The 26,071-nt window shown below is 45.0% G+C and overlaps 1 protein-coding gene across 1 annotated transcript; it reads left to right on the forward strand.

Moving 5' to 3' along the window:
• The first annotated feature begins 1,306 nt into the window (after positions 1-1,306).
• On the forward strand, positions 1,307-25,839 carry LOC148514857 (uncharacterized). The gene is made up of 4 exons (XM_088480773.1): positions 1,307-1,449; positions 1,676-1,949; positions 20,212-20,396; positions 25,183-25,839. Exons 1-4 carry the CDS (start codon positions 1,416-1,418, stop codon positions 25,488-25,490), a joined length of 801 nt encoding a protein of 266 aa, XP_088336899.1. The 5' UTR covers positions 1,307-1,415; the 3' UTR covers positions 25,491-25,839.
• Positions 25,840-26,071: the final 232 nt, after the last annotated feature.

Below are 26,071 nucleotides of genomic sequence, written 5' to 3' on the forward strand. Positions count from 1 at the left end.
CCGCTGCTGGGGCACTTTATGGGGGGGGGTGCCTGCTACCAGGGGCTCTTTATATGGGTGGCCATTACTGGGGACAATTTAGGGGGGTGGCCACTACTGGGGGCACTGTATAGGGGTTGCCACTACTGGGGGCACTGTATAGGGGTGGCCACTACTGGGGGTAATTTAGGGGGGTGGCCACTACTGGTGGCACTGTATAGGGGGGACTACTACTGGGGGCACTGTATAAGAGGGGCTACTAATGGGGGCAATGCAGCATAGGGGGATTGCTACTGTAGGGTTACTACTGGCGGCACTGCATAGGGGGGGGGCGCCAGTCCATTACATTGCCTGGGGCGCCTGCTTGGATCCCTAGATACACCCCTGGCTCAGAGACATGTTAATACAATTATATATGTATAATCACACACAGGGGGGGCATTTATCAAAAATAAAATACTAGATGTTATCGCCCAACATCGCATTGCAAGATGCGATTTTACCCTTGGCATGTATTAACCGACACCCGCAGGGACAGAGGCTTCGAAAGAGTGTAGGCGGGGCTACTGTGCATGCCCAGTCCTAATGACCGCACAACCGCAGCTACCATTGCCAGGGAGGGTTCAGGGGAACCCACCATTGATTAAAGGTGCATACACACGTAACGATTTTTTGAACAATTTGTCGTTAACGACGTCGTTATCGTTCAATCATTAAAAAAATTGTTCAGTTTCTGAGTTATAACGATGAATGATAATCGTTCAAGCGCACTCCCGTTTGTAGTTCAACGTCCATATCAGACTGTCCAACATAACGATTTTCATTAAGGGAAGGAACATTTTTCGTTCATCGTTGTAAAAATCGTTCATTACACTTCAAAAAAATAGTTCACTTTTTCAAGGGAAAATCTGACAGAAAATCGTTGGTTACAAAATCGTTACGTGTGTATGCACCTTTAGTCTGCAATGTGTAGCCCATAGACTACAGCGGGCTACCGCCATCTTCAGGTGCGGTAGCTGCGGGGTGTCCAATCTCGGGAATGTATCGCATCCCCCATAGAAACCTATTGGTGTTGGGGTTGCGGCTGTCGGCGGATATGAAGGGATCGCAGCAGGTATCGGAGATATCTGCTGAGGTTCCTCTGTCATACATTCATCAGATACTAAATATTTGCGGTTACCCCGTTTTCAGAGAATAAGCCGCAAATATTTTTTTGATAAATGGGGGGGCCTGCCAATGAAATACACATAATTAATTATTAGATAAGGGGCGCCAGAGTGTATTCTCTGGTACAGGCATCTCTGGCTGGTGACTGCTGCCTGAGCTCTCTGCTGCCCCTAGCGACTCGCAGTGGGAGCTGCAGTTACTGAGGCGGATTTGCTTCCTGTGCCGGGCACACAGGGGGAGCCCGCTCCCACAGACGCAGGGTCAGACGGATGGAGTCCCAGGGACAAGTACAGAGCAGTGCGGGTGAGAGAGCTGTGCAAACACAGCAAGTGGCACCATGTGTCTGTGTCTCATCTGCATAGGGATGGAGATGGAATGCCCGGGTGTAAGGACGGGTGTTGTATCTGCAAACCACCATATTACCCATTCCCTCTCTTCATCTGACTCGTTATCATATATGTAACATAGCACTTCCATGCTTTACATTTTCATTTCTATTTCCAATGAACCGATAACTCTCTCCCCTCAGTGCGGGCAGATTTTGGGGCTTATTCTCCCCCTGGGTCCACTCGGAAGCGTCACATCCGTTTTGCAGCGCATCATGACATCATCCTGCTGCGTGAGGTCATCCACCACAACCCGTTCTGGGTGCGAGAGTTCGGCCAGGTGTGGGCGGCGGTGGCAGAGAGAATGAGCAGCGCCCTGCATGGAGAGGGATTTGAGGTGGACGGGAGGAGATGCAGAGAGAGGACGGCTCTACTTCTGGACTATTATAAGAGGCAGAACTTCGCTATGCTGCGCAGGTGGGACCTTCTCTGCTCTGCACCCCTCTACTGCTACTGTGCATCCTAATCTGCACGCCTCCACTGCTACTGTGCATCCTAATCTGCACGCCTTCTCTGCTACTGTGCATCCTAATCTGCACGCCTTCTCTGCTACTGTGCATCCTAATCTGCACGCCTCCACTGCTACTGTGCATCCTAATCTGCACGCCTCCACTGCTACTGTGTATCCTAATCTGCACGCCTCCACTGCTACTGTGCATCCTAATCTGCACGCCTCCACTGCTACTGTGCATCCTAATCTGCACGCCTCCACTGCTACTGTGCATCCTAATCTGCACCCCTCTATTGCTACTGTGCATCCTAATCTGCACGCCTCCGCTGTTACTGTGCATCCTAATCTGCACGCCTCCACTGCTACTGTGCATCCTAATCTGCACGCCTCCACTGTTACTGTGCATCCTAATCTGCACGCCTCCACTGCTACTGTGCATCCTAATCTGCACGCCTTCTCTGCTACTGTGCATCCTAATCTGCACGCCTTCTCTGCTACTGTGCATCCTAATCTGCACGCCTCCACTGCTACTGTGCATCCTAATCTGCACGCCTCCACTGCTACTGTGTATCCTAATCTGCACGCCTTCTCTGCTACTGTGCATCCTAATCTGCACGCCTCCACTGCTACTGTGCATCCTAATCTGCACGCCTCCACTGCTACTGTGCATCCTAATCTGCACGCCTCCACTGCTACTGTGTATCCTAATCTGCACGCCTCCACTGCTACTGTGCATCCTAATCTGCACGCCTTCTCTGCTAGTGTGCATCCTAATCTGCACGCCTCCACTGCTGCTGTGCATCCTAATCTGCACGCCTTCTCTGCTACTGTGCATCCTAATCTGCACGCCTACACTGCTACTGTGCATCCTAATCTGCACGCCTCCACTGCTACTGTGCATCCTAATCTGCACGCCTCCACTGCTACTGTGCATCCTAATCTGCACGCCTCCACTGCTACTGTGTACTTCTCTGATCCCCTCCACTGCTACTCTGCGCACTTCCACTGCACATACCTCTCTGTCCTGCAACCTTCCATTGCTACTGTACATACCTCTCTGCTCTGTATTCCTCCACTGCTACTGTACATACCTCATTGCTCTGCATCCCTCCACTGCTACTGTACATACCTCATTGCTCTGCATCCCTCCACTGCTACTGTACATACCTCTCTGCTCTGCATTCCTCCACTGCTACTGTACGCTACTGTACACACCTCTCTGCTCTGCATTCCTCCACTGCTACTGTACACCCCTCTCTCCTCTGCATTCCTCCACTGCTACTGTACACACCTCTCTGCTCTGCATTCCTCCACTGCTACTGTACACACCTCTCTGCTCTGCATTCCTCCACTGCTACTGTACATACCTCATTGCTCTGCATCCCTCCACTGCTACTGTACATACCTCATTGCTCTGCATCCCTCCACTGCTACTGTACACCCCTCTCTGCTCTGCATTCCTCCACTGCTACTGTACACCCCTCTCTGCTCTGCATCCCTCCACTGCTACTGTACATACCTCTCTGCTCTGCATTCCTCCACTGCTACTGTACACCCCTCTGCAGTGTGCACCTCTCCACTGCTACTGTACAATATGATTTGCGCTTTTACCCTTAAGTGTAGGCTTTATGCTAGTTTCTTTTGGGTTGGGTATGGGAGACCGGCAGTTCATGAACTGGGGTTCACGCAGGTGCAAAAAGTCCCCGTTGGAAGGAGCCGGTCTGTCAGTGGCGGAGGCTCTGGGAAGGAGCAGGGGTGTGGGAGCAAACAGCATCTGAAGATGATGAATGTTCCTGCAAACAAAATATTGTATTTGCGGAGCTTGATGATTTTAGGTCCCTATACTAGTGTATGGGGGCTGAAAGGTAAACAGGAGATATAATATCTTCTGCGTTACCTAATGAATGGATCCAATATTTAATTTCTACAAAAGTATATGAAAATATTGACTTTCACCTACTTTTTTAGAAATGAAGTGATGATGAATATGGCCCTAAATCTGCATGTCAGCATTTCTACTCCTTTTGTTCATAGAGCCGCTGCTTTTTTTTTTTTCCACTGGCAGTCTGGAGGCTTCGGTACTCTGGAGTTGTAATATGCTTTTATTGGGGATAGGTACGGGATGCCGGCGGGCTGAATTCCGACGCTGGCATTTCCGACACTGTCAGAATACCGACACTTGTCGGTCAGTATTCTAACCCTCCTCCTCTCCCTACCCTAACCCTCCCTCCCCGGTGCCTGAACCTAACCTCCACCCTAGTGCCTAGCCCTAACTCTCCCCCTAACCTCGCTACTTACCGTCGGGATGCAGGAGCCAAGATTCAGATAGGTGTCAGGCTGCCAGCGCCGGGATTCAGATAGGTATCAGGATGCCAGCGCCGGGATTCTCATAGGTGTTGGGATGCCGGCGCTGGCATTCTAAAGGTGCCTACACACTATGTGATTTTTATGCACGATTTGACTGATTCCGATGCATTGCAGCGACAAATTTGTGTAGTGTTCACCAACGATAACTATGCCGATGCACGGTCCCGCGGGTCGTTTGTCGTATCCTCAGATCTTACCTACATGCAGTAGGATCTGGCAATCTCCTTAACGAGATTAAGGTTGTTGGTCAGATGTCTCAGTTAAAAAACACAATATCGTATGTCCGGGAGTGCCGGGGAGATCAAGGGAAATAGTTGACGACATTGCATGGTTTGTGCGTCATCTAGTGTGTAGGCACCTTTAGCACCGGGATCCCGACTGTCGGGATTTTAACCACATCCCAGCTGTTGTACTATTCAAGCATATTTGATATAGGTAAGCTGATTTATATGTGCAGGAATGCCCATGGAATGGATATATACAAACACACTTTAAGAAGCAAAATGAGGCTGAAGTGTCAAATGGGGCTTTTAAGTCACTGATGGTCCTAACGTCTTAGAAGCATTGCTTTTGAAGAGACCTTGTTACTCTCTTCTTGTAGTGGAAAAACAGAAGCAGATGGCTGGAGCAGAGCGGAATCTGACATGTAGCATAATATCCAATGCAAAACCCATACAGAAATCTCTCTTACCTAATGTGCGCTGGATTTGTCTGACCAGTTCCGCAGTACAGATTCTCCATCACTCTTGCAGTCCGGGTTGTTCTGACACAAAGTTATATTTACTAAGCGGTGGTTTTGACCTCAAGATTTAAAAGGGCAACAATATTAAATGCATTTAATATTATTGCCCTTTTAAATCCTGCAACCAGAATCGCCAAAAACCAACAGCATTCAACAAATATACAACCAAGTCATCAGAACAATTTTTATTTTATTTTATAAAGAATAATATGTAAATATAACAAAATAAATATATTTATTTTGGAGCCAAATATCATTGAGGAAGATTCAATTAAGTGTGAGGTCCCAGTGGGATATTACTGGTGCGAAACATTGCTTAATATATATTAAGCTTTGTGTTCTGTATTTTAATAACAAGAAATGAGTGCAGCCAGACCTTGCGCTAATACCGAATATTCATCTCATTGCAAACTGTACATTTGTCAGTCTATGTATATGTAATTTGTTGGCAAATTTTGACCTGTTAAATGCTGCTCCGTGGTATAACTTTTTATTACTTTGCACTCGTTTGCTCTTCCTCCCAAGGCTGGGTACACTATATTGAGTGCATCGGCACATGTATACCCGATATGTCTGTGAACGACGTTGTTCACAGACATATTAGGTCGGCCCTGCAGCACTGCTGACCCACACAATGGCTGCAGGATCCATCCGCCGAAACTGACCTCGCAACTGGGCGGGCAAATTTAAATATCCGCCCAGTTGTGATGTCAGGCCAGATATATCGAGCGGGTGATTGGTAATTGTGTATAGCTTACAAATTGGCCGCTCAGATGGAGAATCGGTCTGCTATTTCATTGATTCCATTGATCAGCTGACCAATAAACTTTCAGATGTTGGTGTGTTTTTATTCATGAGGCCAACTCTATGTTTGAGATAATCAAGGACAGTGTCTCCCAACTCCAGTCCTCAGGGAACCTTAACAGTGCATGTTTCCATTCTCCATGCTTCAGCAGGCGTGGTACTAATTACTTGTGATTCTGTGAGGAAACCTGAAAAACATGCACTGTTAGGGTTTCCTGAGGATTGGAGTTGGGAAACGCTGATCTAGGGGAATGCAATTGCTACTGGTAGATGCATTTGTGACTTTTGACAAAGTGTAGGGAAATAACACAGTTAAAAATACAGTTGAACAATATTTGCAAGCATCCAGAAACTATCATTGGCTGCTAAAGCCTTAGGAGCATATACAATTGGGAACAAGGTTTTCTCCACAAAAAAAATCACGTGGCCCTTGCACCCAAATGTGGAATACCGTGGTTATGCACGCTCCTGGTACCCGCGGTATTCAATAAAAAGAAAAATGCACACAGGGTTTTCAGCACCGAAAACCCTGCGGTCGGAGGGAAAAAATAAAAAAGGTACTTTCCTGTCCGTTGGTCTCCGGTGGTCTCCACGGCTCCCGGTCATCTCCCCATCTTTGCACTGGGGAGGGGCCTGCTGGGAGTCGAGGGGGCTGCTGCAACATGTAATACTCCCTGCAGTTGTTTCCAGGGGGGCTCTCACACATACGGGGGTCACATAGACACTCTCATACACACTCACACATACTTACATACACTGACAGAACATACTTACACACACTCACACATACTTACATACACTGACAGAACATACTTACACACACCGCTGTTGGAGGAAGAAAGCTCCGCTTCGGAAAGGTGAGTATTTACTGACTATTGAAGCTAATTGGAAACTTCCAATTGCCTAATTAGTCATTAGGAGGGGTGGTGCCGGGGCCCAGAGCATTACCCGACCATTTTTCCTAAATAATGGATTTTAGGAAAAATTATTTGTGCTCTGCAGGTGCGCAAAAAAGAAAAACCTCCCAGCAACCAAAATAATCAAGAACCTAATTGAATAGCAGGAAAAACACAGATGCAGGATTTTTGCTATTCTAGCGCCTAATTGAATATGCCCCTTAAACTGTTCAACGTCTCTCGCTACCCTGGGCAAAGTATCCTGGTAAATTATCGATTTTAAAGTAGATAATATTTTTTTAAAAACTGCTTTTTATTAATATCCATACATGGCTTATCTTATTAAGCCTAGTACACATTGTGCGAATCACTCTGCAGCTAAAGGTGCCCATGCATCTGCGACGGATCGTCGCGATGCAGGGATGCGATCAGAAATTTCCAATAGCCCACCATCGATGTTCAGCGATCCATCGCCGGATCGCTGACATTTGACATGTTAAATGTCCCCGATTTGACGATCGCGATCATTTTTTGATCACGATCGTCAAATCAACAAAATCCAACATGTTGGATTTCTGCGATCCGGGTTGCAGCATTGCAAGATCGCGGCAATCCGTCGCATATGTATGGGGCCCATTAGATGAATGCTCCAGTCCTTGGAGTGATTATTTGATCAGTATCAACCCAGTACACAGAGCTATTTTAGCTCCATGTGTACACTCTTCTATGGTATCAGGAGGTCGGGTATTTTAATTTTTAAGCAGCTCATAAAATGCGACTTCTCAATCTGACCGTTGCAGGAACATTTGAAGCCATTTATGGGCAAACACTCAAGCATACACACTGTACAATTATCGGGCTGATTGGTTCGATAATTGTGTAGTGTGTACCTAAAAGCCCCTATACACCAGCGACGGACTGTCGCTATCCTGAGATGCCGGGTTGGATTTCACTGATTTGCAAATCGGTGAAATTTAACATGTATAATTTCACCAATCCTCCGATGAATTGTGGAACATTGATGGTCGCTGGTCGGCATTTCTGACTGGGGGATTGGTGTTTCCGATCAGATTACAGGATCGTGCAAGTGTATGGGACTCTTAAGACTTTAAAATCCCTCAACTTTTCCCAGTGTCACACCCATCTGTCCAAATTGCCTCATCACTAATCCACTCCTCTCTCATCATCACTTACGAACTGTCAGCAGAAAGTAAAAGCTCACACATCCTACAATGATCTCCTTTTTAAAAAAAATAAAAATTATTTATATATATATATATATATATATATATATAATATATATATATCTCTCTCTCTATCTTCTGCTTCTATTAGCGCCTACCTCCCAAAATGACCCAATTCCAGTAGGGACAAAATGCTCTGTTCCTGGACTTCACTCTTAATTTATGATTGCTGTCACCTGTGTCGAACTTCTTGGTAAAAAAAGGAAAAGGTGTTTCAACACAGGTGATGGCAGTCATAACTTGAGAGGGAAATCCAGGAACCGAGCATTTCATCCCTCCTGGATTGGGCCATGTTGGGAGTTATGAATAGCTAGTGATATATTGCCAAATCCAGGTCTTCCACAGATCTCCAGTACAGACACACATCTGATTCATGACCGTATAGAAATCCAGCAAACCTCAGACACATCACCTGTCTTATATCAGTCTCTAAAATCCTTTAACTGTACCCTATGGAATGCATGTTCATTGTGAAACATTAAAGCCGGGTACACATTAGACGGCATGCAAACGATTCGATTGCGATTTCTCTGGAACTCCCATACCAACGATATTGTTCGTACACACTGAGAGATTTTACAAACGATATACGTGAGTCGTTCGACACTAGCAAATTGTTGGATTTCTGGCTAGGAAGACGTATCGTTTGTTGTTCGTAGCATACATACTGCAAGATTTGCTCCTAGTCATTAGTGACATTTTTAAAATTGAGTTGCATGTACAGATGTCGCTAGCGAGCCGCGGGAACATGCATCGTTAGTGATATAGGGCATACACACTGAATGATTAAAATAATTTGTCATAATGATTGGTCGTTGTCTGCAAATTAATTTAAAATGTTGTCTAGTGTGTACCCAGCTTTACCTCCATTTATGACCTCTTATCTCTAACAAATTCAATCTTCTAACAATATCAGAAACTTGGGTCACGTAATCAGTCACTGCCTGCAGCTCATTTACATGGTGGTCTCTACTTCATACACACCCCCAGGCCTAGAGGCAGACAAGAGGAGGGGTTGGGTTAAGGCCCCCATACAACAGCAATCTGAAAACCACAATTGAACAATTTGAAGATTTGTTGCCCGATCTGAAGGTGCATATCCACTATGCGATTGAGGAAAGACAGTACGATTACAACATTGTAATCGTACAGTCGTTCCTGATCCTGTATAGTGCCTACACTGAACGATATGTCGTTCAGTGTAGGCTCCCTCCCTCATCCCCGAACATGCTCAATCCGTCGTCATCGGCAGATTGACCAGCACGTTCAGGCGATGATTGATGCCGAAAATTAACAGCGGAAGTACACATCGCTGGTTGTTTTCGACATTTTTATGCCCGATTTGTGAACGATTAATGGGCGATTGAACGATAACGATGTCATTATCGCTCAATCGCTCATTTTTATCTCCTAGTGGATACGCTGCATTAGGATTTCCCATTCTAGCAATCTGCGCCCATACACTACAGATCTTTTTCAGTGATTTGCAGATAATTTTCAGCAAACACGATCTCCCTTTACCCCTTTCCTCATGCACACTCACATTTCTGCCTTGTATACCTTTACTCACACTTTTGAGGTACATGCAATCAGGAGTTTCAACTTTTTTTTTTTCTCTCTGCGTATTGCTATGATCTGTCTGGCTACCTTATTTCTTATCCTCTGACATTCCCACTATTGTCATTGGTGATTTCAATTGTCTTTGTACCTCCAAACTACTTAACATCCTCTCTAGGCCTCTCCCAATGGGTTGTCTCCTCTACTAATCCACTGTCTTGATTTATGTATCAAAGCTGGGAGAGAGATAAAATTGTGAGAGATAAAGTACTAACCAATTAGCTTCCAATTTACATTTTGCAGGCTGTGTTTTCAAAATGATAGTTAGGAGCTGATTGGTTGGCGATTTATTTGTTACAATTTTATCTCTGCCAGCTTTGATACATATTCCCCACAGCCTATAAAATGTAAGTTAGAAGGTGATTGGTGATATTTCTCTCCCAGCTTTGATACATTTATCGTCCATACATGCCCGCGCATCGCAGATCGTTGGTTGGTTGGAGGCACCGAAAAATGCACTATATTAACGATATGATTGATATCGTTCATATTGTGCATTTTAATCATACGGTGTGTAGCACCATAAAAGAGAGCAGAAACTGAGAATAATACACTTAGGGGCCTATGCAGTGATCGCGGAGAGCAAAAAACAATTGTGGGTCCCAGGGATCCCTCACTTTCAAATATTGCAGTCCTACTTCACTGTTTTTGGGTCCCATTACATATTATGGGGGGGTGAGGGCAGGCAGCAGTTTGGACAGAGCTGGGGGCAGTTACCAGTTGGGATAGAGGGGGTTAAGGGCAATCCGCAGTAGGGGTAGAGCTGGGGGTAAAGGCATGGAGAAGATGTGGTAGAGCTGGGGCTAGATAGGGAGTTAGGGCGGGCAGAGCTGGGGGCAGGGAGGGATAAGTGCAGACCGTAGTTGTGACAGTGCTAGGGGCAGGTAGTTGTGGGGGTAGTAAGGGGGCAAGGGTAGATTGCAGCTAGGGCAGTACTGGGGTAAGGAAGAGGATAGGGGCAGACAGTACTAAGGGTAGGGAGGGGGTAAGGATAGATAGCTACTGGGGCAAGGAGGTGGTTAGGGACAGGCAGTGCTGGGTGTATGGAGGGGGCAAGTGTAGATAGCTGGGGCAGGACTGGTGGCAAGGAGGAGGTTAGGGACTGCTGGGTGTAGGGAGGGTACAAGAGTAGATAGCTGGGGCACTATTGGGGGTAAGGAGGAGGTTAGGGACAGGCAGTGCTGGGGGTAAGGAAGAGGTTAGGGGACAGGCAGTGCCGGGGGTAAGGAGGAGGTTAGGGACAGGCAATGCTGGGGGTAAGGTGGGGGCTGCACACAGTTAGCAGTCAGGGTAAATGGGAAATACAGCTACACAGTTGGGGATAGTGAAGGCATGCACAGTTACACAGTCAGGATTAGTGGTGGGGGGAGGGGGAGCGCACAGCTGGCCAGTAATATTACTAGTGGAAGGGCCACACAGCCGGCCAGTGAGTAAGTGACACCAGGGATAGGGGTCCTCACCTTTCAAGTTGCTTCTCTCCACCAGCACCGTGTTCACCTGTTTCTGCAGCACCAACAAGTCTGAAGTGTTCTGCACCGCAGCCTATACCTCTCCCGCCCACAGCCAACAATTTCCTCGCCTGGGTCCGACATCCCCACGGACACCCCTCCCCCTTCCTTGGGTCCGAGATCCTCACTGAGGCACAGTGAAAGTAGAGTTGCTGTGGTGGCGACGGCAGCAGAGTGTGTGAGAGAGGGATGGAGTGTGGCTTAGTGAGCCGGGAGCACAGGAGGAAGAGTCTGTCTAACTGAGACTCTGAGAGGAGCGGGTGGCATGGCACGTGCAGAATGCAGACACGGAGGGGGAGGCGCAAGCAACGGGGATTCTGGGAGCTGTAGTGAAGAGCATGTGCCAGCTGCAATTGGTTGAGAAGCCGCCGGCGGTGATTGGTTGCTGCAGCACTACACAGGACAAACCGCGTCTTACAGGACCCGCTCAGTTTAAAAAAACGGGTTCCAAAGTTCCTGTAGCGTGTAAAAACGCGCTATAGCGCATATTTTGCAATCCCTGCCTATGTATCAATGCTGGGAGAGAGATAAAATTGTGAGAGATAAAGTACTATCCAATCAGCTTCCAATTTACATTTTGCAGGCTGTGTTTAAAAAATGATAGTTAGGAGCTGATTGATTGCTAATTTTTTACATACAATTTTATCTCTCTCCCAGCTTTGATGCATAAATAGATAAAGAAATCTATCTACAAAACATGACCTGTCGGGTGTACTTGAGAACTGGAGTTGAGGAGCACTGCACTAGGGGCCTATGTATCAAGCCATTTTTTACATAAAATTATGCAGAAACTGCAGTTTCTGCATAATTTTATGTATCGATCCTATGTACTAATGGCACATTGCAGATTTCACAGAAGTCTCCTGCAAAGTGGTAATTAGCACTTCAGATCGCAGTCCCCATTATAAGCTATTCGGAGTTTAGCACCGGTGTAGTTTACACCATCTTTAGATCTTTAGAGAAATCTTTCGATCTCTCCTCTTGCAGCCCCCGGCCAGTCCCGGAAGCTGACACTATGCGCATGCGCAGTGTCGGCTTCCCCCAGAGAAGTCTTTCACTTCAGTGAAAGACTTTTTGACGAAATGCCGGGAATATATCTCACATGGACAGCGGTTACCACAACCGTTGTCCCTGCGAATTCTCGGTAGTACATAGCCGGGATATTTTCATTAAAAATGAAAATATTCATGGCGAGATGGATTGTTAATAATCACGGTAGTACCGCGATTATGAATACATAGGCCCCACGGTTTTCAGGACTGTGTCCTACTTATTTAATTGCACCTTCAGTATTCCTTTCTCTGGCTCCACCTCCTCTCCAATTCCTTTAAAAATTGGAATACTACCAGGCTCAGTCCTAGGTCCTCTGCTCTTCTCTATCTATACCACATCTCATGGAGAAATAAAAGTTCATTTGGCTTTCAGGACCATCTCTATGCAGATTATATCCAAATGTACTTATCCTCACCAGCTCTTTCACCAACTGTGTTGGCTCATGTCACTGACTGCCTCTGTAATTTTTTCTTTGATGTTCTCTCGCCACCTCAATCTTGGGGACCTATGTATTAATAATCGCGGTACTGCCACGATTATTAACCAGGGATCGTAAAATACTCGTATAGCGCGTTTTTACGCACTACAGGCTGTTGGGAACCCAATTTTAAAAACTAAGTGGGTCCTGCAGAACCCGGTGTGTGCAGCGCCACCGCAGCTAATAGTCGCCGGCGGCGTCTTCACAACCAACCAGCCGGCGGCGTTTCCTCATCTAGTCCCCACCCCTCCGGTCCTCATCCAATCTCCAGGCAGCTCCGACCAGCAAGACACCGGGACTGCCAGGCTCAGCCCACTCCCCTGGTGCAGCAGTGAAGTAGCACCTCCACCCTAGCCAATCCCTCGCTACCTGTTTCCCCAGTCAATCACTGCCTTATGGTGTGTACACACGTAGCGATATAAATGAGCGATTTGGACGTTATTGTTCATATCGTTATCGTTCAAATCGATCATTTTTTGGTCCCTATCAACTTGCCATCGACCAGCGATGTGCGGCCACGTATGGACGATGGCGATATCATCCATTGGCCGTGCATGCAGGTCAACTTGCACGATATCGAGCAGGTTACTATAGGGACCCGTCACTATAGTTGTCGGTAAGTTGGTGGTGTGCTAGATGATCGATATCGATCATCCAGCAGACCAGGGAGGCTGCAGGATGATCAGCCAGCGATATCGTATCGCTGGCTGATCGCTACGTGTGTATGCACCATATGTCTCTTCAGCCAATTGCAGCCTGCAGTGTCTTCCTCCCCCTCTCTAAGCCCGCCAGTGCAGCGCCTTAATCTGCTGAGGACTCTTTCCTTCAGCTCAGGTCAGCACCATGTACCGCAGAGATTGACCAGCACACCCAGTGCAGCCACCCTCCTCCTCCACAAATGTAAGCGCTGCTCTCTGTTACTGCCCCATGATGTGTGCTTTGTGTATGGGCAGCGAACCACCGTGACACCCCATGCCTGCCTACACTCCCCTGTCTGGCATCTGTGCCCGGAGAGACATTTAGGCTTATGGCTGTGACACTGTATGGTAGGGATGTGTAGAAGTGTGTCTCCCCCTGCAGTAGTGTGTGTCCCCTATGCCTGCAGTGTAGTGCTGCAGGCCTTAGAGAAGTTATTATTATTGTACTGCCAATAGTACTGTGCTTAACTCCCTTTTTGCCCCAGCTGTTATCTACTCTTACCTCCTTCCTACCCCCAGTACTGCCTGTCCCTAAGCACCTGCTTGCCCCAGCTGTTATCTATCCTTACCCCTCCCCCCAGTACTGCCCCAGCTGCTATCTACCCTTACCCCTAACCTAACCCCATCCTTGCCCCCAGTCCTGCCCCAGATGCTATCTACCCTTGCCCCCACCCTATCCCCAGTACTGCCTGCCCCTAACTCTATCCTTTCCCCCAGTACTGTCCTAGCTGCTATCTACCTCCTCCCTACCCCCACAGTACTGTCCCCAGTACTGCCTGCCCCTAACCCCCTCTCCAATACTGCCCCAAGTGATTTCTACCCTTACCCCACTACCCCTATCTGCCCCTAACTCTATCCTTGCCCCCCAGCACTTTCCCAACTGCTGTCTGCACTTACCTCCTGCCTGCCCTTACCCCCCACTTCTCCCTGCCTCAATCTCCAGCTCTACCCCAACTACTGCTTTCCCTTAACCCCCTCTACCCCAACTGCTACCTACCCCAGCATTGTACCATAATATGTGATGGGACCCAGAAAAAGTTGAATAGGATCCCAATTTTAAAAGTGAGGGGACCCTCAAATTTTTTCGCTCAGCGCGATCACTGATTAACGATCCAACTTGCCAGGAATATTTACATTTTTATTATGTACTACCGGGAACTCGCAGGGACAGCGGTTTCGGTAACCGCTGTCCCAATGAGTTATATCCCCGGCATTTCAGAGAAGTCTTTCATGGGGACTGCGATCTGAAGTGCTAATTAGAACTTATATATTTCTGTGAAATCTCCTGCAATGTGCCATTAGTACATATGATCGATACATAAAATTATGCAGACACTGCAGTTTCTGCATAATTTTATGTAAATAATGGCTTGATACATAGGCCCCTTAGTCTCTCAGAAATGTAGTTAATATTCCCACCAGTCAACAAAAGCAATGAACGCTACTCCTCAAGTCTGCTACCTAGGTGTCATCCTTGACTCGGAACTGTCCTTTATATCCAACATTAAATTGGTTTCCAAATCCTGTTACATACATCTAGGAAATATTTCCAGAATACTTTAATTCATTCTATCATTTTCTACCACATTGACTGTTGCTATAGCCTCCTTACTGATCTTCTCATAACCAGACTTTAACCCAACAAACTAGATGGCTTTTCTTTGCAAAACGCTCTGCTGTTCCACTGTCAATCCATTGGTTGACTGTATCTTATCAAATCTAAAATATTTTTGCTAACACACACTTCACCAACATACATCGCTTCACTTCAAAATAGCACCCAGCTGAACTTTCCGCTCTGCCCAAGATCTGTGTCTCTCATCCATCCTCATCACCTGCTCCCATTCACTGTTACAGGACTTCTGTCATGCCTCACCCACTCTGGAATGCTCTCCCTCGCACAAGACTGCCATCTAGTCCCAAACTTTCAAGTGTTCTCTGAAAATTCACCTCTTCAGGCAAGCTTATCAAATTCCAGAACCACCTACATAATCTCTGTAAACTATTTTACCCAACTAGCTCCCCTTTATACTGTCCACGCATAACTTTACATATGTTCTATTTCTACACTCACACAACCCACTGCCCCCAGGCCGGCATTGCTGTTTGACTGGATCATGTAGCCCACCAAGAATTTTTGCAATCTGGCTGGACCATTTGTAATATGTAGCACTTAGCCTCATGTATCAAATTCCTATTTCCCTATAGATTGCAAGCAAGCCTCTCTTAACTCTGTCTGTCTGTCGTTACCTAGTCTTGCTTCATTACTGTTTTGTTCCTAATTGTAAAGCGCAATGGAATATGCTTGCCCTATAACTGTTAATAAATAAAATCACTGAATCTTCCTCATTGTCTTTCAGATGGCTTATTTTCTGAATGTCAATGCCCAGCAGTTTTATAAGCCTAGGAAAACATTGGTTTACGTATGTACAGTATTACACGCTTGTACACTATATCATAGACTTTATCCTAGATTAACCATATGAGAACATTCAGATCTAATAACATTGTTATCCCAGGGTAAAGTTTGAGGCACGGGGCATATGTGTATTTAGATATGTAAACAAATGTTCTCAAAGGCATATGAACTACTGCTTTTTGAGGCACAATGTCTTGCTTTAAAATGTATTTTTGTTTGTTATATTTTCATATAATAAAATAATTGTTCTAATTTCTTACAAAATGTTGGTAGTTTCGCATTTACACTCATTTCCAGCCAAACCTACAGTTCCACAGAATTAGGTGCAGGCTGATTTTGCAGGGTGGGGTATAAAAGGTCGACATTGTATAGGTCGGAACAAAATGGTCGCAGGACAATATGTCCACAGGGACAAAAGGTCGACGGGGACAAATGGTTGACACACATGTTTTTGTATTTTAAACCTAAACCTAACCGTCCCCCTGGTACCTAACCCACCCTAAAGTGCTTAAACCTAACCGTAGCCTAAACCTAATCCTAACCCTAACCTTTAAAAATGTGGAAATAAAAGTGTTTATTTTTTTTGTGTCAACCTGTTGTGACTGTCGACCTTATTTACCTGTCAACCTATTGACTCTCGACCATCTAGTGTCAACCTATACATTGTTGACCTTTTGTCTGTTGACCCTTCGTTCTCAAATATGTAATGCTGATGTATATTAAAATAAAATTTGTAGTCTTCATTTTTGCACGTTTGTAAATAACCCTTTCTTTAATTTCTCAACCACCTCTCCACTACCACCTCTCCACTTCTAGTCTTAGTTCACACCTTTTAAACATTCATCTTCTGCAGTCATATGACTATGTAGGAAGTGATGCAGTGATAGGTAAGCACTCCCTGCAGTAAAAGATAGCGGTGCAGCCTTTTATAACTGTATTGCTGTTTAAAACTGTCCGCTAGCAAACAATGGGCCTGATTCAGACCCACTCGCGAGCGGCTGTCCGCTCGCAAGTGGGTCGATGGTCTGCACTGAGCATGCGCACGACGGAGGGAGCTCCGTCGTGCGCATGCGCCAGACACGACGAGCGAAGGACTTTCCTTCGCTCGTTGTGTCCGATCAAAGGGGGCGTGCTGTCAATGTTGATTGACAGCACGCCCCCTTTGGTGGGCGTGCCGGGGGCATGCCTCCCTGACGGGGGCGTTCCCACGGGAACGCCTCCCGTCAGAAGCCGGCCCACTGACATCACTAGTGATGTCAGTGGGAGTGATTTTGGCTCTGATAGAGCCAAAATCACTCCGGAGCTTGCGGTTGAAAACCTCAACCGCAGGCTCCGGCTCGCAATTTCGATGGTCGCGATGGTCACGACCATCGCGGCCATCAAAATGCACGCTCGTATAGCCTGTGGGTGGTGACCCACAGCTATACGAGCGTCCAGGAGGACGCTCCATGAAAATGGAGCCCGGCCCTCATGCAGAGCGTGCGCTCTGCTCAGAGCGTACGGCTCTGAATGAGGGCCAATGTCAGTAAAGCTTGTTTGATCCTGGAAGGGTGCCATAAACCCAACTGGTCAGTTCCTAGCATCTCTTTTGTAGCACATAGTGCAAAGTAAGCACTAAGCGCTGCGTCCTGATGTTTACTATGAATCCTGTGACAACACATGGGCTTCCCTCAGCAAAGTGCAGTCCCAAAGTAATTAAAAGAAACTGCTTTCAAATATTTTCTGCCATATTAGATCAAATTTGTATGACAAAAGTCCATGAAAGATGACGTTTTGCCTCTTTCTGAGACCCGATTTTTGCCAGGGAAAATCAGAAGTTGGCGGGAAAATCAGAACTAACCCGAGCCTGCACATCCCTAGTTTTATTCTGATCACTGTGCCTAAAGCCATGTATCCACTTGCTGATATAAATGAGCGATTGAATGATAACGACATCGTTAACGTTCAGTTGCTCATTAATCGTGCGCTATAATGCCGGAAACGACCAGCGATGCTAGTGGAATGTCTAGTGTGAATGTTCCATCAGAACTTCTAACAGCCATGTACAAACAGACACCTGTGAAAGATACATGCTGCATGACTGTATTGTAATTCGCTCACATGCATGCTGCATGACTGCAATTTTTACTATGCATGCATGTGAATTAATTACAATATACATGTAATTCATAGGATATATTATTTGCTTGGCTGATCTAGTAATCCAACCCACACCAAAATAACTTGCTGATCATTTCTTACATTACACATTTGCTGAATGAGTTAATAAGGCATGGTGCACAAGATTTGAATAACCATAATCCTGGGACATTTGGGTGATCCCGGTTACCTGTAATCCAGCAAAAATACGTTGGTGTTTAACATTAAATGCAATTTTTCTACAACACTATTGGCTAACAGAAAATAATTGTAAACAAACTTCTTCTCGTCTCCCCAAAGCAAAGTAACAGAGCTTATATTTATTTTTATACTGCTATAATTCTCCATAATCTGTCTCCTGCCTATGTATTTATATATGGATGCCGCTAACTTAATCAGAAAATACCAGGAAGCAATGGATGATATGGGTTAAAAAAAAAAATCAGATAGTGACCAATTCATAGTGGTAGCAAGAGTATGTATTTTAATATAAATAAATATCTATCTCAGAATGTATTGACCTAGAAATGTATAGCATAGACATACTGTACATGAGGTTATGCCATCACGACGTCAAATCTTTTTTTTTTTTTATCCATTCTTGAACTTCTTCATCCTCTCTGTCTACACGTTTCCATTATTTGAGGTGTTTTCTAAAAAAAAATGTAAATTATCATTAGTTACGTTTAACACTGGACATTTTTGACCCCTTCACTTCAGCATTTATTGGGAATACATATCCATGCTCTGTATTGGAGAATAACTAAAGCCAGTTTAGAATTTAATATGAAATAAAGCCTGGGCATTACTGTGCCAACTGCCTGAATATGATTTGTGCTTATGTTCAGCTTAATATTTCCAGTATGCAAGAGGGTAACACTTCTCTATTTTGCTTTTCTCTGAAGCAGTGCAGAGACCACATTGAGAGTGATGATCTTAAAATCATCTAGATAACTGAAATACTCTGTACAGATTGGTGGAGTCACTCATAGGAGCATATTGTAATATGTCACAGCAAGCGTTACTGATAATTCTGTATGAAAGCGGGCTGCAGGCCGTCATGGTGCTGCTTGTGGCTAAAGTAATCTCTCTATATGGTCCTATTTTGCATTGCTTCTGATGTCATTGTAGTTTACAGTATACTAGTCTAACAAGACACAGAATGGTATACTGTAGTCGTTCCCAAACTTGGTCCTCAAGGCACCCTAACAATCCAGGTTTTCAGGATATCCATGCTTGAGTACAGATGTCTTGATTAGTGTGTCAGTCAATTTGACTTAATCATCTGTGCTCAAGCATAGATATCCTGAAAACTTGGATTGTTAGGGTGCCTTGAGGACTGAGGCCCTGATTCAGCTTCAGACGGAATAGCTAAGCTGCTCTAAAGCAGCTTAGCTATTCCATCTGTGCTGATATGGTAATGCAGCAGGAGGCATCACGCCACCTGCTGCATTATGTATCCGAGCTGCGTTGTCCAACGGATACTCTGCAGGCCATCGGTCGGCTAAGGTGACCCATGGGATCAGGCAGTTGCGGGGAAGAGGCCAGGAAATCTCTGTCAGCCGACGGAGATCCTGGCCTCTCCGCCAGACGGTGGCGACACTCTTCCGTTTCGGGTATCGGAGGCTGTTGCCAACCCCTCCTTGCCCCCAAACGGCAGCAGACTGTCAATCACTGACAGTCTACCAATCTACGTGCGGGCTCGCAGTCCTGTTCTGCACATGCGCAGAACAGGTCTGGCGTCTGCGCAGATTCCCGATCATCGGGAATCTGCGTTCAGCAGTGCACTAATGTGCACTCCTGAATTAGGCCCTGATTTCGGGAATCACTGGTATACAGCCTGCTCTGTGTGAACACTTCACTTTTCTCTGCAATGGTAATGTATGACCCCATTGTGAGATTAAGGGCCACATAAAAACACCTGAATCTATACAATCTTTCTCTGTGTTCTACATCTGCACTAGAGCTGCTTTCTCATTCAGCTTTCTGGAGTAATGCAGTTCTCCAATGCTTTTCTATGAACTCTGGCTTAGGTCTGTAAGCATGTTATGGCTTGCAAGCAAGGCCTACTCCCACCTTAAGAAACACTGCATTACCCAACTAATTTTTTTTGCACCATAACGTCACACATCTGCCTATATTTATTTTAACTTTGTGGCTCTGCACTGCTATGCTCTGCACAACCCTAAATGGTCTGCACAGTAAATTGCTTTGTCTAGTCTAATCATAAACTGCTCTGCCTGACATGGAGCACTCTACACAGGGGTGGCACAGAGGCTATGTATATGGAGAAGGAGGATTTGCTACAGAAAATTCTGGAACTGGAGTCTGAGAAAAGAGAAGTTGGCTCTGATCCACGGCATAGGGACCCGCTCAGAGATACCATGTCTATTACCGTCACGGAGGAGACACTACGCAGGGCACAGGAGGAAGCGTCGGCTCCACCTGGTCTGTACATCTTATCAAAATCCCTTTAAGTATCCCCCAAATAATGTCAGTCTGGTCATGTAAATATTCATCATTATGAACTCATTCGTATGTCTGACTTCAAATTTAATCTGCTATAATTTAACAAATCAAACCTGTATGAATAATTCTCTGAGTGTAAAGTCTTCGACTGAAACTGCATCATAGGGAGCGATTTAATTGTTAGCGCAGGCGACTGTCAGTGATGGAGAAATTCAATTGTTGCTCTGTTTGAGCGAAAACTGGCACCGACATTTCTGCTCGCCCCCTCGACAAATGTGCGAAAAGTCAGTGGTTTGGGCACCCAAACGGTACTTTGGGCACTCTAACCATGACTTTAAGCGGGTTTAGCTGCTATACACTTCTAAACCTGGTTTATTGGCGTGATAATTAATGGGCGCCCAAAACAGTTGCTACATTAGGCGCCCAATAATTATTGCAGCACCCAAAATAATTGAATCGCCCATAGAGAGGAAAATAATCATACTTAGGGGGCTTATCCAATTAGCAGCGCTAAAGTATCGCTGCTAATTGATTGCGGCGGGGCTATCCTATTAGCCCCGAAGTACTGCCTGACGCCGACACTTACAGTGGATATTTTTCGGGACCTAATGTGTCCCAAAAAATAATCCACTATAAGTGCAGTTAATTCACCCCAAAAAATGCGAAAACACACAGGGTCCGCGATAAGCTTGCAGACCCTATGTGTTTTCGTGAGATATATATTATATATATATATATATATACACACACACACACACACTGATCAGCCATAACATTAAAACCACTCACAGAGAAAGTAAATAGCACTGCCGCCTTTCAAGGGGTGGGATATAGTTGGCAGCAAATGAACACTCATTCCTGAAGTTGATGTGTTGGAAGCAAGCATAAGGATCTCAGGGAGTTTGACAAAGGCCAAATTGTGATGGCTCAGCGACTGGTCAGAGCATCTCCAAAATGGCAGGTCTTGTGGGGTGTTCCCGGTATACAGTGGTTAGTACCTACCAAAAGTGGTCTAAGGAAGGACAACTGGTGAACCGGGCGATAGGGTCATGGGCACCCAAGGCTCATTGATGCACCTGGGGAGTGAAGGCTAGCCTGTCTGGTCCTATCCCACAAATTGCTGAAAAAGTTAATGCTGGCTATGATAGAAAGGTGTAGGAACACACAGTTTATTGCAGCTTGCTGCGTAGTTGCAGACTGGTCAGAGTGCCCATGCTGACCCGTGTCCACTGCCAAAAGCGCCCAGAATAGGCACATGAGCGTCAGAACTGGACCATGTGGTAGCCGCGTTTATTTTTTACATCATCTGCACAACAGGATGCATTTGCGTAATTTACCTGGGAAAGAGATGGTATCAGGATGCATTATGGGAAGAAGGCAAGCTGGTGGAGGCAGTGTGATGCTCTGGGAAATGTCCTGTTGGGAATCCTTGGTCCTGACATTCATGTTAATGTTACTTGGACAAATACAACCTACCTAAACATTGGTGCAGTCAGTCCAAGTACACCCATTAATGGCAACTGGATTCCTTGATGGCAGCAGACTCTATATGTAGTATAATGCATCCTGTCACACTGCAAAAATTGTTCATGGAATGGTTTGTGGAACATGACAAAGAGTTCAACGTGTTACTTGGCCTCCAAATTCCCCAGATCTCAATCCGATCGAGCATCTGTGGGTTGTGCTAGAAAGACAAGTCCAAGCGATGGAGGCTCCACGCAGTAAATTACAGGACTTAAAGGATCTGTTGCTAACGCTTTGGTGCCAGATACCACAGGACACCTTCAGAGGTCTTGTGGAATCCAGGCCTTGATGGGTCAGCGCTGTTTTGGCAGCATGAGGGGGACCTACACAATATTAGGCGGGTGGGATTAATGTTAAGGCTGATCTGTGTGTGTGTATATGTATGTTTTTATATATATATATATATATATATATATATGAGATAAGTGGTTTAGATTTCATTTGGTTCTTTACACCAACTTATCGTAACTTCAGTTCTGAAACCAAGGCAAATTGTAATCTATAATGGACGTCTTGCCTCATTTTCAGATCTGAACAAACCAAGTAAAATCTGCTCATCACTAAAAAAAAATATAAATGTGTATATATATATATACATATATATATATATATATATATATATATATATATACATATATATATATATACATACAGTGTATGTGTGTGTATATATATATAAAAACTTCCCCGATGGTAGCACTTGTCATACTAGGCAACAAAATATTACATGGGATTGCTGTGTCATATTTTGCTGCCTAGTCCAACGAGTACCGCTATTGGGGTTGTCTCGATATGTATCAGCGTGCACTACAGCCTACATATCCTTTAGGAGAGTGCTGGCTGAACGCAGGTCCGGCTCCAGGGGTCAGAGCACCCTGTGCCGGCCCTCTTCACTGCGCCCTATATTTTCCTATACCGAAAATGGGTGTGTGGCCTAATTACCATAGGCCATGCCCCATACGTGACGTTATTATTAGGCGTGCCCGCCTCCAAATAACGTCAGGCTGGGGGGAGCCTCACTAGCTGGGCTTCCCCCAGCCCCTCTCCCGTCACTGAATGTATGTCGCGCGCTGTCCCGCTGAAATCGGGATGTTGGGGAGGGGTGCGCCGTCACAGGTCGAACACCCCTGGAGCCGGCCCTGGCTGAACGGATCTGTATATATCTATAATAAAACAAAACTCAATGTGGCCTATTTATCAAGCCCAAATAAATCCTTTAGATCTCTCTCTGGTAATTCTGGTATGAACCCTGGAGCAAAGTGAGTGTGTAAGCATTTAATAAACTTTTTCGACCTCCCTGCAAAAAAATATTGATAAATTGGCCCGATACAGTATATAATTTCTTATAGCTGTGATATGTGGCAATAAAAAAACATATAATTATCAGGTCTAAGTTCAATAATTAATAATAGTAATGTGTAGTCTTGAGAAGTTCAGATACTAACATTTTAAAAATGAGCATTTAAATAAAACATTATTCCATAATAATGTCTGATGCTAATCAAAACTCTTTTTGAATACTCCCAAGTCCCAGCAGCAGCATATTTTTTCCCCAATACAATCAGAGGATGGTTCTATAGCTAAACTAGACCCAAGCATTTATTCCATCCATTGCAGGAATAAGTACATCATTAACAGTTAGTTGATACTTCGATCATATGAACTCTGTGAATGAAGACATAGATGTTATGCATTCACGAATGTGAGACAGAAGTCAAATAAGTTTCTTATCTTTTTAAACCACCAAACCAGGAAGCCCTTCTGACATAAGTATAAAGGTACATATCCACTAGCAGATGAGGTAACGACAGTACGATTACGACATCGTAATCGTACAGTCGTTCCTCATCCACTGTGTGCCTACACTGAACGATGTGATCGTTCAGTTAGGCACCCTCCCTCATCCCTGAACATGGCCAATCTGTCGTTATCAGCAGATTGACCGTCATGTTCAGCCGATGATTGATGTCGGAAACGACCAGCGGGAGCGTGCATCACTGGTCGTTTCCGACATAGTGCACGATTAATGAGCGATTGAATGAATACGATGTCGTAATCGTTCAATCTCTCATATATAGCTGCTAGTGGATGTGCGCCTTTAGCTACAACCCAAAGTCTTGCTTCCTTTTGGATGCCAGATCTTGCAAATTAACTGTAGAAATACAAACTAATGATGTCATTCTCTGAGCACCAAGGGTTAAAATTACACTAATTGTGATCCAGGATTTTTGTCCTGCCCTAGGAAAAGCAGGATGCGAGAGGCCCCTACATACTGTATACCTGTATGTTACAAAGAACGGCATTTATAAAAACCTGTGCATGAATGTATGCAAATGCATGCATGTTCTCAGAGTTGTCTCTACCGACTGTCACAATGGTCATCCATTATATATATATATATATATATATATATTTATAAGCAAACACATTACTTGGCACCGTTATGTATGCCTTTTCAGAAAATGGTAACAAAATTGGGCAACAACCCTAATTCACCTAAAACACGCCCTGATCCACGAATATCATGCCCTTTTCCAGTGAGACCACACCACACCAAAATCATGTCTGTGTTGCAAAAATAATGACTATTTGGATGTACGTTACTTGTTTTATTTGCGATGTCTACAATTTCAGTTTGTAGAATAAAGATAACCATTTACATGCAGATGATGCTGCTTAGCAAAAGCAACCAGATGCATGTCCAATTGGGCATGTATGTGTGCAGCTGGATTCTTTGTGGCCTAATTAGTGGTCAGCCAATGATTGTATACAATGTCATTTACCGTCAACTAACAACGTTTTCAGCACTGCTAGTTGACACTCATTCTTGACAAAACGTGTGAAAAGGCATGGGCACCAAAAGCAATTGAATATCGCCACTCGATATCCCTTCACTTTAGATGGGAGATTTGGTATGATAAAACAATTGAATTGCCCCCCTCTAACTTCACAAGCACCCCCTGCCAGGATCGTACAGTGCTGATTTGCATTAATTAAACATTTATAAACATCACTGTATCTGTAAAAAAAAGCATTACATTTTGAATGACAAATGTCTCCAAACAACATTGGATTAGGTGCTGTTAGATGAGCAGGATTAGTGAAAGTACTGTCCAGTGATGACCACAATCTGACCACCTGCGTTTTTTATGCTGTGACGTTAAAACTTTTAAATGAAATGTATTGTTTACTGTCAGTATATAAATAATCGTATTTACCCCTACACCAAATTCCCTTTCAGTTATGGAGTCCAAACAAGAAGAAAACAATATGGGGGAGAGAGCGGCCAGAAAGCAGGAGTGTGAAGGATGCTGCAGTGCATACGCTCGGATTTTGCAACACCTGGAGCGGAGAGCTGAAGCCGAGCAGCGTCTGCGGGAAGAGGAGCTAGCGCTGCGTCGAGAAGAACTGCAGCTACAGAGAGAGAGAGCGGCGCTGGAGAGAGAGAGGCAGGAGGCTGAGCGCAGAGAGAGGGAGAGAAGGTTTGAACTAGAAAGGGAGGAGAGGCAGGTCATATTGGAAATACTGAGAGAGAAGATGATTAAGTGACAGCGACTACTGGCTGTGCACGTCTACTACAAAAATACACTAGTGAAAGGCAGATATGCTGAGAAAGACAGGACGTGTGTGTCTGTGTAGCAGGGTCACGGATAGGGAAAGCAGGTCACACTGGTTTTAGTGAAAGGAGGGGGAGATGAGAGACTTAATGGTGGTAACAAGACAGCAAAAATTAAACACAATAAAGAGAGAAGAATTAGAAAATAAAAAAAATTGCTCAGTGAAATGGAACAGTGTGAAATAGTGTTACAGGTGTACATGCTGTAGGAATGAGGGAGAGGAGACAGAGAAAGTAACTAATGCTGGGCATACACTATACAATTATCTGTCCAATCTGGCTGGTTGGAATGAAAACTTGGTAATGCATGGGAGCAAATGACAGTCGATCATATGGTTTTAAACACTGGAAAACGGACAAAAAACTATTGTTCAAATTGGTTAAATTTGTGTGTTTTAACCAATTTGTCTGAACAACCATTGTTGTCTATTTTCCAGTGTTTGTGAGCAAATGGACGATTGTCATTTGCTCCCATACATTACCAGGTTTTCATTCCAGCCAGCCAGATTGGACA

The sequence above is a fragment of the Taudactylus pleione genome, unplaced genomic scaffold, assembly GCF_031769625.1.
Source record: "Taudactylus pleione unplaced genomic scaffold, aTauple2 ptg000256l, whole genome shotgun sequence".
Taxonomy (NCBI): domain Eukaryota; kingdom Metazoa; phylum Chordata; class Amphibia; order Anura; family Myobatrachidae; genus Taudactylus; species Taudactylus pleione.

Coding starts and splice junctions, on each gene's coding strand:
- LOC148514857 (XM_088480773.1), top strand. CDS start 1,416: ATGGAGTCCCAGGGACAAGTACAGAGCAGTGCGG. Junction 1,450..1,675: donor ACAAGTACAGAGCAGTGCGG/GTGAGAGAGCTG, acceptor CTCTCCCCTCAG/TGCGGGCAGATTTTGGGGCT. Junction 1,950..20,211: donor AACTTCGCTATGCTGCGCAG/GTGGGACCTTCT, acceptor CACTCTACACAG/GGGTGGCACAGAGGCTATGT.